Source organism: Capsicum annuum, chromosome 9 (assembly GCF_002878395.1).
Source record: "Capsicum annuum cultivar UCD-10X-F1 chromosome 9, UCD10Xv1.1, whole genome shotgun sequence".
Taxonomy (NCBI): Eukaryota; Viridiplantae; Streptophyta; class Magnoliopsida; order Solanales; family Solanaceae; genus Capsicum; species Capsicum annuum.
The window spans coordinates 215,306,428-215,319,899 of NC_061119.1; the positions used below are offsets into that span (position 1 = coordinate 215,306,428).

The following is a 13,472-nucleotide window of genomic DNA, read 5'->3' on the forward strand; positions in this document are numbered from 1 at the left end:
GGCTACGATTAGCCCAAAGATAACCCTTTGAGCCATTTTCATTCAGTTTAACACAAATCAACGAGGTTTCCATAAATAACCCCCAAATATAAATAGAGTAATCATCATCCAAGAATAAAAGAATTCCAGAAAGATAACAAAATACGACTTATTAGTCGACTCCCAACATCTATACTAGTCTGACAAGCCTCTAAGAAAACCAATACAACCAGCGAGCCATTGAGACATGCCCCAACTAACTCATACTCAGTTATCAAATGGAAATAATTCCGTAAAACCAACATCAGACATCACGTCCTCAGAACATGAAGACTCACTACAACAGAGGATGTAGAACAGCGTGCCTGAAGAATCACTGTGGAACCTAGAACTAAGCACCTGAACCTATATTTCGAGAAAACACAGCCCACATCCGAAGATATGGGTCAGTACCATGGAAAAGAACCGAGTATACGGGGGTGTATGCAGTTGTATAAACATCATCATCAAAAATATTTATAAGAAATATGCAGGATGTATGAAAGACTCACAGAGTCCGAAGAAAATCATCATAATCTTGAGAGGATGAAATAAGTACAATAAGACATGTGAGTCATCATATAATTTGTCAATCACTTTCAGTTCATCAAGAATATCAATTCTCATAATGTAAATATCATTTAAATATTTTGAAAGAATAACTTTCACAATTCCACTTTCAAATCACTTTACCATTCACCATAGACACAAGGAAACACACACACACTGGGAGATCCTATAACCGACATAAATCATGTGAGCTACATGGAGTCCAACATACAACCGACGTTGGGGAGAGCCATCCCATCCTTACCATCGGAGTAGGACTATCGATATCAAATCCACACAAACTAGTGATCACTATATAAATCAGCCTCAGGCTCACTCCTACGGGGGCACGTAGTTCTAGGAAAGTAAGGTCGCTTAATACCTCCCACTCGGTGCTAAAGATTTCTCCTGAACTTAGCTCAGATCATTTCAAAGACAATCCACAACAAAACAATTTTAGTAATATATAAATATACATCGGGAGCCATCATGCTTCCCATCTATCAAAATCAACCACATTGTAGATTTCTTTCATACTCGAGTTCAAAACAACTCCATTAAGACCAAAAGGTTAAATCATTCAAAATATCTCAAATATTCAACATCAACGTGCTTATAACACACACTCTCTCTAAAAAAAATACAATTTCCAATGGGGATTCACGACCCAAATATCAAAATCATGATAAATATCGTTCAAGATTCATGCTTTATATCTCCACACATATAAATTCTTCTTTCAAAATCATAAACATCAAGATTTCATAATAATCATCATAAGATATGGGTTCATTCTTCAAATTTATAAAAATCAAATAAAAATCATGCCTTTGTAAAGAAAATTACTTTTGGGCACAAGAACGAAAGAGAGTTCTTGTTGAAAAACCCCACATACCTTGAATGATGAACTTTTGATCGATACTCATTTTTGAGATGTTAATCGTGCTTTTGAAAGATGGTTCTTGGATTTCTTGATCAAGGAACTTGGCATCTTGAATAAATTTGTAGAATTAATGGTGAACTTTGGAGGTTCTTGAAGTTGGATGTAGGAGCTTAGGGTTTTCTTTTTGAGGTAATTTGATGAAATATAACATATAATGCTTCTAATAGGATTTAATATGGGGTTTGGAAGGATTTTGGGTGAGGGGGAATGACCAAAACGCCCCTAAAAATCAAAAAAATTCTCGAATCTGTCCTTTGGTGGACTGTTTTGATAGTCTGAAGTAGATCAACCATAACGTTTTACTCCGATATCCAAATTGGATGAAACCAATTTCATTAGAAAGAGGACTCTCATATCTTTCCATTTATATATAGTATCTCACCCAGATCATTGTGTACGAGGAGTTATGATCATCTGACATTGACCCAAAGTTCGCTTTTGATAGGATGAAGTAGATCGACCATAACTTTTTGCTCCAATAGACAAATTTGATGAAACCAATTTAATTGGAAAGAGGAATCGTAGAGCTTTCCATTGATATATAGTAGATCACCCAGATTATTATGTACAAGGATTTATTCATTTAAAGTTGGAGCAAAAATACGCCAGGCCTCAGTACTTTTTCCTGCACGTTTGACTGTTCACTGCTATTCATGGTTCGATAAGAATGTTCATAACTCGTTGCTCGGGTGTCCGTTTTGGATGATCCACATATCGTTCGAAAGATTATTCGATACTATACAGAATGGTGGGTCATAATCTAAGACATTCCGCATGAAAAATTTATAATTCATCCTAGAAGATAGAACCCAACACGTTTACGCACAAAATTTCAATGAAAAATTTTCCGGGGTATTACAATAAACTCACAAACATATGTTTACTTAATTATTTCCAAATAAGCTATTTCAGGAACGTGTAATACTTAAAATCAACTTATTAAAAATATTTTCGAAATAAGCCTTAATTAAAATCTAATATTTTAATAACTTTACATGTAAAAAATTATATGATATCGTATATATCAAACACGATAATATATAATCTTTACTTAAAGTTGGTAAATTTACCTGAATAATTTTGAAAAATATCTTTGTGCAGATAAAATATATGTTGTGATTTTATTTAATATTCAAGAAATTCGGGATTAAACTTAGTTGTGGAGGACAAGAATTAGGTGTCAACAGGCTCATTCCCAAGATTCCTGCCTGACTTGCAACAGATTTGTGACTCTCATCACTTATGATCATTGCATAAGCCTGGTTCACATTTGGGAGAGGGGTCATAAGCTGGATTTGACTTCTTGCTTGTGTGTAAGTCTCATTCAGACCCATAAGAAACTTAAACAGTTTCAGTTTCTGCAAGTACAATACATACTCTTTGAATTTCTCACATTCACACCGTGGTGCAGGCACTAGAGCCTCAAATTCCTCCCACAAATCCTACATTTCTGAGAAGTACATAGACACTAAGGTAGTTCCTTGAGACAATGTGGCTATTTCGTTGTGTAGGTTGAAGGTTCTTGCCCCATCAACTTTGTTTTCTAATAACTCATTCCAAACTACACTGGCCACAGACTCTTTAGAAATTGCATTCATGATCCAAGATAACACAATCGCATTGACAATTTCCCAGTGGTTACTCCACTCATTTGAGAACTTATCCTTAGAACATGTTCCATCAACCATGCCTAGCTTATTTCTTCCTAGTAAGGCTATACGCATGGACCTAAACCATATTGAGAAGTTCTCAACTCTTGTCAACTGAAAAGATATGATTTGAATGCCACTTACATTAGAGAGACTGAGAAAGAGAGGATGATTGTAATCCAATGAACTGGGAGTGGCTCTGCTTGTTTCAGCAGGAGCAGTTTGATTATCCATTACTGTATCTATGATTGTAAAGTTCTTGATCTTGAATTAACACAGTAGAATCAACCTTTCTCTATTAGTATTCTAGTGATTAATGACTCTGATACCATGTAATTGTACAGGATAGCAGTAAGCTTCTTGTTTATTCAACAATGGAGAAAGTACAGATGTACAGAGTTTGATAATAGTAGAAGAAGAGAGGGAAGGAAGAGAACTGAGAGAGAGAATTCAAGAGATGAGAGAATCAGTATTTATTATTATCATTAGTCATTGTGTACATTGTCTATATATAGACTACATTGTGAGCCGTTAGGATTCTCTGTAACTAATTCGGAAAATAGTTATAACTGTAATCAGGAAACAAGACTTCTCTACTTTTCCTTTTTAGTTCTTCACTTTCTCTATATTTTCAACAAAAGTTCTCAACTCATCTTTGAGCTAGGAGATTTTTATGACCTCAATTCATCTGCAAAGATATTTCCATACTAAAGAATGGGTATTACGTTATCTATAATACCCTTTAACTTGGCCTCAAATCACAACTATGACCTCCAACTTTGGTATGAATAAGAAGACACTTAAGCTTTTATAAAGTTGAACGTGTAGACACACATGTCCTATGTGGCATAATACACATAGGACCCTATTGGACAAGAATTGGCCACATAGGATGAGAATTTGCAATCTTCCTGCATAAGATAACTGTTTAGCATACCCATTCCTTATCCTACTAGTGATCTTGTCTATCAATATATTTCAGTATATCTTGTTCCACTTCTTGGGGGACAATGGAAGCCCAAGATAGCTGATAGGAAGAACCACTAAATAGAAGCCAGATTTTTTCAGAATTTCAGTTTTTTTTTTTTTTCCAGTTTTTAAGTAAACACTTAAATTGGTATAAAGTTGAACAAGTGGGCACACGCTTCTTACATGACAAATCATGTGAGGTGCACGCATTCCACATGGTAATTCACGTGAGATTTTTCATGTAGGACTCGTGTGTCAGCTTGTGCACGCCTAGAGTTGGAGGCTAAGTTAAAGTGCCAGTTTATGCAAAATTCATTAGTAATAATGTTTTTGAGGCTTCCACTTGAGTTTTAAAAAACTTAAGCAGTTTATGAAAAAAATTGTTACGCAAACATTTATTATCAAGATTCAGTGTTAGAAAACTTTTGTATGCATAAGGCAGTCCTGTGCACTAAAATTTTCTCTACATGTGGAGTTTGGAAAAAGGTTGAACCACAAGGGACTATTATACACAGTCATACCCCACATTTTCTAAAGGTTGTTTCCACAGCTTGAACCCGTCATCTTCTATTTTTTTGGATATTTTGAGTTGTCTCTGTGGTAGTGTAGCCATGTGACAAGTTTAAGTGCTAATATAAATATAAAATTTAGCACATATTGTAACGGCACTAACATAGTGAACCAAATTTCCAGTATGGGGCAAAACATAGTGAGTCAAACTTTTAGCGGGGGGGCAAAGTTAGACCTTTCTGCAAAGTACAAGGGCCTTTCTCGAACTTTCTGAAAATTTTGCATTCCTATTTTATTATTAATTACTTACATAATACTCTCCATTTAAAAGAGAATGATCTATTTTGACTTAGCACAGAGTTTAACAAAATAAAAAAGACATTTCAATCTTGTGGTCTTAAACATACCATGTGGCCAAAAAAAATGATCATTCTTTTTTTAATATATCTTTACATAGTTGCATAAGTGACATCTGGGAGGGGTTACGCAGACCTTTGCTAGTGCCCGGTGGAGGTAGAGAGGTTGTTTTCGATGGACCTTCGCTCAAATGCAATAAATCTTATGGTCTATCATGTGTGTGTTTTTATATTCTTTTCTCATAGTATTTTCTCAGTTACTTCTTGTACACCCAAAGTACCATTGGAAGGTTAGTTTCCCTTAATTACTCATCTTTCTGAGTTAATAACTATCAGTTGAGTGACTATTTGAAAATCAACCTCAACAAGTTGGCATACATACCACCACCCTGTAATTTTTTTTAAGGATATTGCTAATTATGTTGGAGAAAAAAATTGCGCCATCCGTTTCAAAACGAATGATCTATTTTGACTTAGCATACAGTTTAAGAAAATAAAAAAGATTTTTTGAATCATGTGGTCTTAAAATGAAGTTATGTCAAAGATACCAAAATGTTCTTTAATCTTATGGTCTTAATTAAATATGACATGTGAAAAGTTGAAATTAAAGTATTACTACTAAAAATAGGAAAGAAGTCATTCTTTTTTAAATGAATTAAAAAGGAAAGTAAGTAGGTCATTCTTTTTAAAACAAAGGGAGTACCTTTTTCCTCCAACTATGTAAAGTGGACCTTGGGTCCACTTTGATTTGTTTGTCCAAGTTTGACTTGACAAGAAGCTATAGAAAATAAAGGAGATTTTTGGATCTTGTGGTCTTTAACTAAAATGTCCTTTAATTTTAATGTCCGACTTTCTAGCAATGTTGGAAAATCCCACAAGTGGGGTATCAGAAGGATGGGGTATACACAGGCCTTATCCCTACCTTTGCAATTACGATTGGTTATCTTTGATAAACCCTCGTACAAGAATGCCATTTTAGTTTTGTTATTGACTGAGCCTATCTGACTGTCCGATGAAATAGTTAAGAGATTTTCGCAGAACTTTTTGAGCGTGTCTATTAGTAACCGATAATTATATGTCCTAGGCGCTGTTAAATATTAATTATTTCCCTGATCTTTAACCAAATTCAAAGAGTTAGAGATTAATAGATTAACTATCAAAGTGCAAAATCATCTGTAGTAACATAACTGACCTGAACATGAAACAGACTAATAAATCGCCTGCACATTGCGTCATCGATAATACCATTCACCTCTTCCATCTTGCAGATTTCAGGTCATTATCGCAAAGGCATATGTGAATATAGTAGATATGGCTCATGCAAGTGTGGCTTCTCTTTCAAGAACAATAGAATCTCTCTTGACATTCAATTCACCAATGCAATCTCTAATCTGTGATCACAGAGAAGAATTTTGCGCTCTTCATGAAAAAGTTAGTTCGCTCGAAGTATTTCTCAAGAACTTTGAGAAAAACAATGTTGCTGGGGAAATGACGGATTTTGAAGTAGAGGTTAAAGAAGTTGCAAGTGCTGTTGAATACACAATTCAACTGAGACTAACAGAAACTGTACTGGGAGAAAATGAAAGCCAGAAAAAAAAGGCACGTCGAAGGTTTCGTCATAGCCTGCAACAAGTAGCAGAGGACATGGATCATATCTGGAAAGAGTCGACAAAGATCCAAGATAAAGGTAAACAAGTATCAAAGGAATCATTGGTTCATGATTTTTCAAGTTCAACAAACGATATTCTGAATGTTAACAACAATATGGTTGGACGTGATGATCAAAAGGAACACTTGTTAGAAGATCTGACTGGAATCTACTCTGGTAAACCAAAAGTCATCCCGATTGTCGGGATGGGAGGCATAGGTAAAACAACCTTAGCGAAAGAAGTTTACAATCATGAATCAGTTCTACGCCATTTTGATGTTCGTGCCTGGGCAACTGTATCTCAACAGCACAACATAAAGGAAATTTTCCTGAGCCTTCTGCAATCGATGATCAAAATGGATGACACGGTTAAGACGAAAGATGAAGCAGAGCTAGCAGACATGCTGCAGAAAAGCTTAAAGAGAAAGAGGTACCTAATTTTTTTGGATGATATCTGGAGTTGTGAAGTGTGGGATGGCATGAGACGATGCTTTCCAACGGAAGACAATGCAGGGAGTCGAATACTGTTGACTACCCGTAACAACGAAGTAGCCTGTTATGCTGATACAGAGAATCTTTCTGTGCGGATCAGCTTCATGGATCAAAATGAGAGCTGGAGTCTTTTCAAAAGTGCAGCATTTTCAAGTGAAGCATTGCCATATGAGTTCGAGACTGTTGGGAAGCAGATCGCAGATGAATGTCACGGATTACCACTAACTATTGTCGTGGTTGCTGGACTTCTCAAATCTAAAAGGGCAATAGAAGATTGGAAAAGTGTTGCGAAAGATGTCAAGTCACTTGTCACAATTGATCCTGATGAACGATGTTCACGTGTGCTTGGGTTGAGTTACAGTCACTTGACTAGAGATCTAAAGACTTGTCTACTGCATTTCGGAATTTTTCCAGAAGACAGTGAGATACCAGTGAATAATTTGATGAGATCATGGATGGCTGAGGGGTTCCTAAAGTTGGAAAATGATTTGGACGGAGAGGCTGAGAAGTGTTTGCAAGAGCTTGTCGATAGATGTCTAGTTCTTGTCTGCAAGAAAAGTCTAGATGGAATAAAAATTAGATCATGTAAGGTTCATGATCTAATATATGACCTGTGCGTGAGAGAAATTCAAAGGGAGAACATTTTTATCATGAACGACATTGTGATTGGAGAATCAGATTCAGAATGTGGAAATCTCAGTATGCAAAAATGAGGCCCTTTAAATGCGTGACTGGTGATGAAATTGATTATTGTCCCTATGGTCTTTATAGGGCTCTTCTTACCCCTGTACATCGTCAGTTGAGAGATCATGACAACAACGATCTTTTGAAACAAACCTATTCTATTTTCTCTTTTGCTCTTAGTGATTCAAAATATTTTCTCAAATCAGAGCTTATTCATTTCAAATTACTCAAAGTCTTGGAGCTGAGACACAGAGAGATTTATAATTTCCCTCTACAGATACTAAGCCTCATCTGGTTGAGGTACCTATCATTGCAATGTGATGAGAATTTAAACATACCTCCAGAAATATGCAGGTTATGGAATCTGCAGACATTTATTGTTCAAGGGTGTGGTCGATCAGTTTTAATAACTTTTCCTGAGGAGATTTGGGGCCTACTGCAATTAAGGCATCTCAAACTGCCCAAATTTTATCTGCCAAGTCCCCCAAGTGGATCTGTTGACAAAGGAAGGCACTTGGAATTTACAAACTTACAAATTATTTCTTACTTGTCTCCACATTGTTGCACGAAGGAGGTTATTATGGGGATTCAGAATGTAAAAAAATTAGGAATCCGTGTATATGAGACTGACTCTAATAGTATTCGGGACTCTGGGCTTCTCAACAATCTTGTCCATCTGCATCAACTTGAAACATTGAGTTTTATATCTTACTTTCCCCATTTTCTAGCAAGTTCAAAAGCTTTTCCAGCAACGCTCAAGAAGATGAAGTTGGAAAGAACTTGGCTAAGTTGGTCGGACTTGGATATCATAGCTGAATTGCCGAATCTTGAGGTGCTGAAGCTGATGCATGGTGCTTGTTATGGAGATGAATGGTATCCAAATGTCCGGGGATTTAGTCGATTGAAGGTTTTGTCAATTGAACATAGTTTTCTCATTTACTGGAAAGCCACAGATGACAATTTTCGTACCCTTGAACGTCTCATGCTTAGTAATTTATATTGTTTGAAAGAGATACCCATTAAGTTTGCAGAAATCCACACACTACAACTGATTGAGTTAATAGACTGTTTTTCCGAACTTGTGGAATCTGCTGCGCGAATTCAACAAGAACAAGAGGAGCTCGGAAACAACATCGTGGACGTTCGTATCTCCGATCCACGTAAGTATATTGTATTTATCAGGGTCACACTCTGTTTCTCATTTCCACTAGTCAAGTTGTACACAAATGTTATTTAGCTTTGCCCCATATTCTTTCACAAAAATAACTTTGACAAAATTTGGTTAAATTTCTTCTTAAAATGTAAGAGAAGTTAACAAGAATATCTCTTATATTTGAGGGTAGTTCAAAATGTCCCCTTAAATATATTTTTGTGCAATTTTGGTACTTTAGTTTAGGCTTGCTAAATGTGAGCACATTTGGTCTAATTGTTACTACCTCCTTCTTTCAATAGTTTTCCACTATTAACTTTACACATAAGAAATAGTAAATGATAGGGCTAGTTTTACCATATTACCCTTTGAATCTAATAAATCTAATGCTTTGGAAAACACATTGAATAATGAATTGTATTTAATGCTAAGGGTAAACTGAGTAAATTATTCATTGGTTTCAAAAGGGACAAGTATTATTGACATTTATTTTTGATATATATAGTGGAGTAAATTTTACAGAATTGTCAAAAAGATAGTTTAATATGAACTCACATTACAAGGTGTTCTCTTTGCATTTTTATTTTCTAGTTTGTTGAGGGATTCGGTGTAGCTTTGTTTCGCTTCATAACATTGATTTCATTGTAACAATTCCTCTAACATATATATCACTTGTGTTGATTTGGAGGCTTCCTCTTGAGTTTTAAAAGATATATGTTACTTTCAAGATTAGTGTTAGAAATCTTTTATAGGTATACAAATAATTGAGGGACATCTCTACATAGTCGTTTTTAGTAACTTTTTAATAAGCATATAATGATGTGATCATGAGCTAAATATTCTTGATATTTCTAGACTTTAACTAACATGATTTGACTGTAAATGGGATATTTTATATTTCCAATTTATATTGCTTTGTTATAGTTAGAAGGCTTGAACTCTTGTAAGTATCGTGGATTCTTCGAGCAGCTTTTGGAAAAAAGAAGACAAGGAGAGGATGAGCAACAAAAGCATTCAATCGTTTTTCTATTCAATAATGGGAGTTTGATTCGTTAAATATCTATGTTGTAATGTCAATTCTAGCTTTTTAATTCTCATTGTGCGGTACTCTTCCTCCTTCATGGAGTTATTTATGTTGTGGGAACTGGATGATGCTTTAGTTTAGACTTTAGTGTTGTGGTTTTCAACAATCTTGTCCATCTGCAGCAACTTGAAACGTTGAGTTTTAAAAAAATATATATTCTAGTTGGAGTTCAGTCATTTATCCAGTAACCATCCCAACGACGCTCAAGAAGTTGAAGTTGGAAAAAACTTATCTAAGTTGGTAGTACTTGGACATCATAGCTGAGTTGCCTAACTGTTAGAATTGTGACCCGAATTTATTGATCCGGCCCTGAAAGTTTCGCGGTGCGACCAATGTTTGTGATTTTCAATGGAATTTGTAGTGGTAGCGTCGGGATTGGGCTGATAGGCCTAGGACCAATTTATATGCACATACTATTTAAGTGTAGGGGTTATTTTCATTATTCAAAAATTACGTCGCCCCACATTGTACTCCTCTCCTTTCCAGGGGCGGAGCCAGCCTTCTTTAGGGGTTCATTCGAACCCCCTTCGACGGAAAAATATACAATTTATATATGATTAAAATTATTTTTTATGTGGTTATAGTAGGTGTTGAACCCCCCTTCAACTAAGTTTTCTTGAATATTGAACCCCGTTACTTCAAATCCTGGCTCCGCCTCTGCAATCCTTGTCAATTTCTGCTGAATGCTTCTCAATATTGAGAATCTTGTCATTAAATAGAAAATATTCAATGATTATATCCTAAAGATCAGTCTTCCTATCACTAAAGATCAACTTTTCTATCCCTCTAAATCTGGTATTCTATCCTACCAAATCTACTCTACTAAAACCACTATTATTCTCTTTAACTACTAAATCAAATTTATGTAATTACACTAATAGACAACAATATATGGTTACATTAATATATATAAAATATTTACATCATGCTAACATCCCCCCCTCAAATTGATGCTGGTAGATCAAGAAGCATCAATTTGCCGACTAGAAACTGATGTCGTCGTCATGCCATTGATTTTGTAAATGCATCAGCTAGTTGAAGATCACTGGACACGTATGGAAGAGTAATGACACCTTTATATATAGCTTCTTGTATATAATTACAGTCTACTTCAATGTATTTGGTCCGCTCATAATAAACTGGATTAGTAGCAATCTGAATAGCACTTGTGTCATGACCCAACTTTTTAGGTCATGATGGCGCCTACCATAACCCACCAGTAGACAAGCTAACCTGTAGTTCGTAACGGCTAGTAGCGGACAACTCAATAACATAAGGAAAAGAATATGGAATATATGAGATAAAGATTAATACATAGACGCAACCCAAAACCTAGTGGTATCAGTACAAGAGCTTCTAAATATAATAAGAGTACAAAAGTGATATATCAAGGAAAAATACACTAATTCAACTTACCTCTGAATACAACTTAGAGGCTATTCTAATATATAGGAGAGAGATAAGTAATACTCCAAACATCAGGAGCTCACTCTAAGTTTCCGAGTCAAGGCTACTCCACACGATGCACACATTAACGACGATAACTCGTACTATGATCTGCAGGCTGCTGAGGTGTAGTATGAGTACCAAATGAATGGCACTCAGTAGGCAACTATCAACTGAGCTCCAAAGATAAAGTAGATATATACAACATATAAACAGAATGAAAACTACAACCAAGTGTCCATAAATCATGTAATAAGTCAATGAGAATAACAAGGGACAACTATCCTATTCATGTCCAAGAGTATAACATAATAAGACTAAGGAATTATCAAGGTGAACTATCCTATTCCAGCTACATTCAATATATGCCAAAGCTATACCGTATATCCCAGGTCAATATACAAATAAAGAATGAAAGAAAGATATATGGTAATATACAAGGCGAAGGAACGACTATACAATAAGAACAACGAAGAAAGGGATATCCAATAGTACAACGAAGAAAGGGATATCCGATAGTACCATGACTTCATATAGCTATATATATATATAAATACATAATGCATAATACATATAAACAGGAGGTCATCTCAAACATAACCTAGATCGTCATGTTCTCATTTTAAGACCTCATTATAATAATATCAGGATTCAATAACAACATACTCAAGATTTCTAATCCATATGGCTAGACATAGAATAATCGTGCATAGTAATGTAATCATAAGATAGCAAAGGCCGAAGACATACCTCAATCCCAATACCGGATCCATGACCAATCTTGTCATAGGCTAACCATAATAATGATCATAACAATAATAATAACAATATCAATAACATCGTGAATAATCGGCTACTCCAGACAACCAAATACCTAGCCGAGCCTATGCATACCCCCACTTCCCCAGACTCGAAAGGTTCAATCTACATAAAACAACACAAGGTATATTCTTCACCCATATCTATGCAACCGTCCTATATCGGCTGATAGATATAGGTGCATATGGGTGGTAGGCGATGCACATACGGGAATGAATGCAAATTATACCATATCACAACTCATAATAACTATCCTCACCAGGACCATCCATCATCGTAATCAACCTCTGGCCTTGCTGAGAATCAATATCATCTCAATAGTATTCTCTGAACTCAAACTGGGTATCAATATCATCATAATATCATCCAGCCTTGTCAGGAATCAATATCATCTCAATAGTATCCTCCAGACTATAATCAGGTATCAATATCATCATAATAACCTCTAGCCTTGTCAGGAATCAATATCATCTCAATAGTATCCTTCAAACTAGAACCGGGTATCAGTATCATCATAATATCCTCCGACCTTATCGGGAATCAATATCATCTTAATATTATCCTCCGAACTTGAACCGGGTATCAATATCATCATAATATCCTCCGGCCTTACCGGGTATCAGTATGTCATCACAATATCCTCCGGCCTTGCTGATACGGGTGTACCAAGATGTCCAACAAATTCACGACCATTCACATGGCCAAGCTCGGGAGTTACAAAAACTCCAAGCTATGTTCATGCAAATGTCCGTGAGTGAGTTGGTACTTGATCCATCCAATGGATTAAATGTTTTCAAGTGTAAAGAGGAGCCTTGGCAAGGGTAGGATGGTCATTTGTAATCCCCCTTTGTGGACTAATATAAATAGATAGTGTTAGGGTTATTTTTGGAGTTAGCTCATTCCTATTATTCAAGAAAAAAAAGACTTGTAATATTGGTGACTTCGCTTTCTCATTGTGGATAGGCCAAAATCAAAAGCTCACTAGTAGAGTGATACTAGTGTTAGATCTTGGATAGAACTAGTGTCTTGGGGTTCTTGAGTTCCTCTTGGTCCAAGTAAGAATTTATTGTTGATATTCATTAGTCTTAGGGTCCTTGCTCATTGTTAGGGTTCTTAGATTATTGAATATTGTATGTCAAGTTTCTATACCTTTTG

General features: G+C 35.7%; 1 protein-coding gene across 1 annotated transcript; it reads left to right on the top strand.

Annotated features, from left to right (window-relative positions):
• The first annotated feature begins 6,080 nt into the window (after positions 1–6,080).
• Positions 6,081–10,236, top strand: LOC107841121 (putative late blight resistance protein homolog R1A-10). Its single transcript, XM_016685125.2, is given in 3 exon segments — positions 6,081–7,836; positions 7,839–8,978; positions 9,893–10,236. Coding segments are annotated over 3 exon segments (2,694 nt in total). The 5' UTR covers positions 6,081–6,305; the 3' UTR covers positions 9,916–10,236.
• The last annotated feature ends 3,236 nt before the right edge of the window (positions 10,237–13,472 follow it).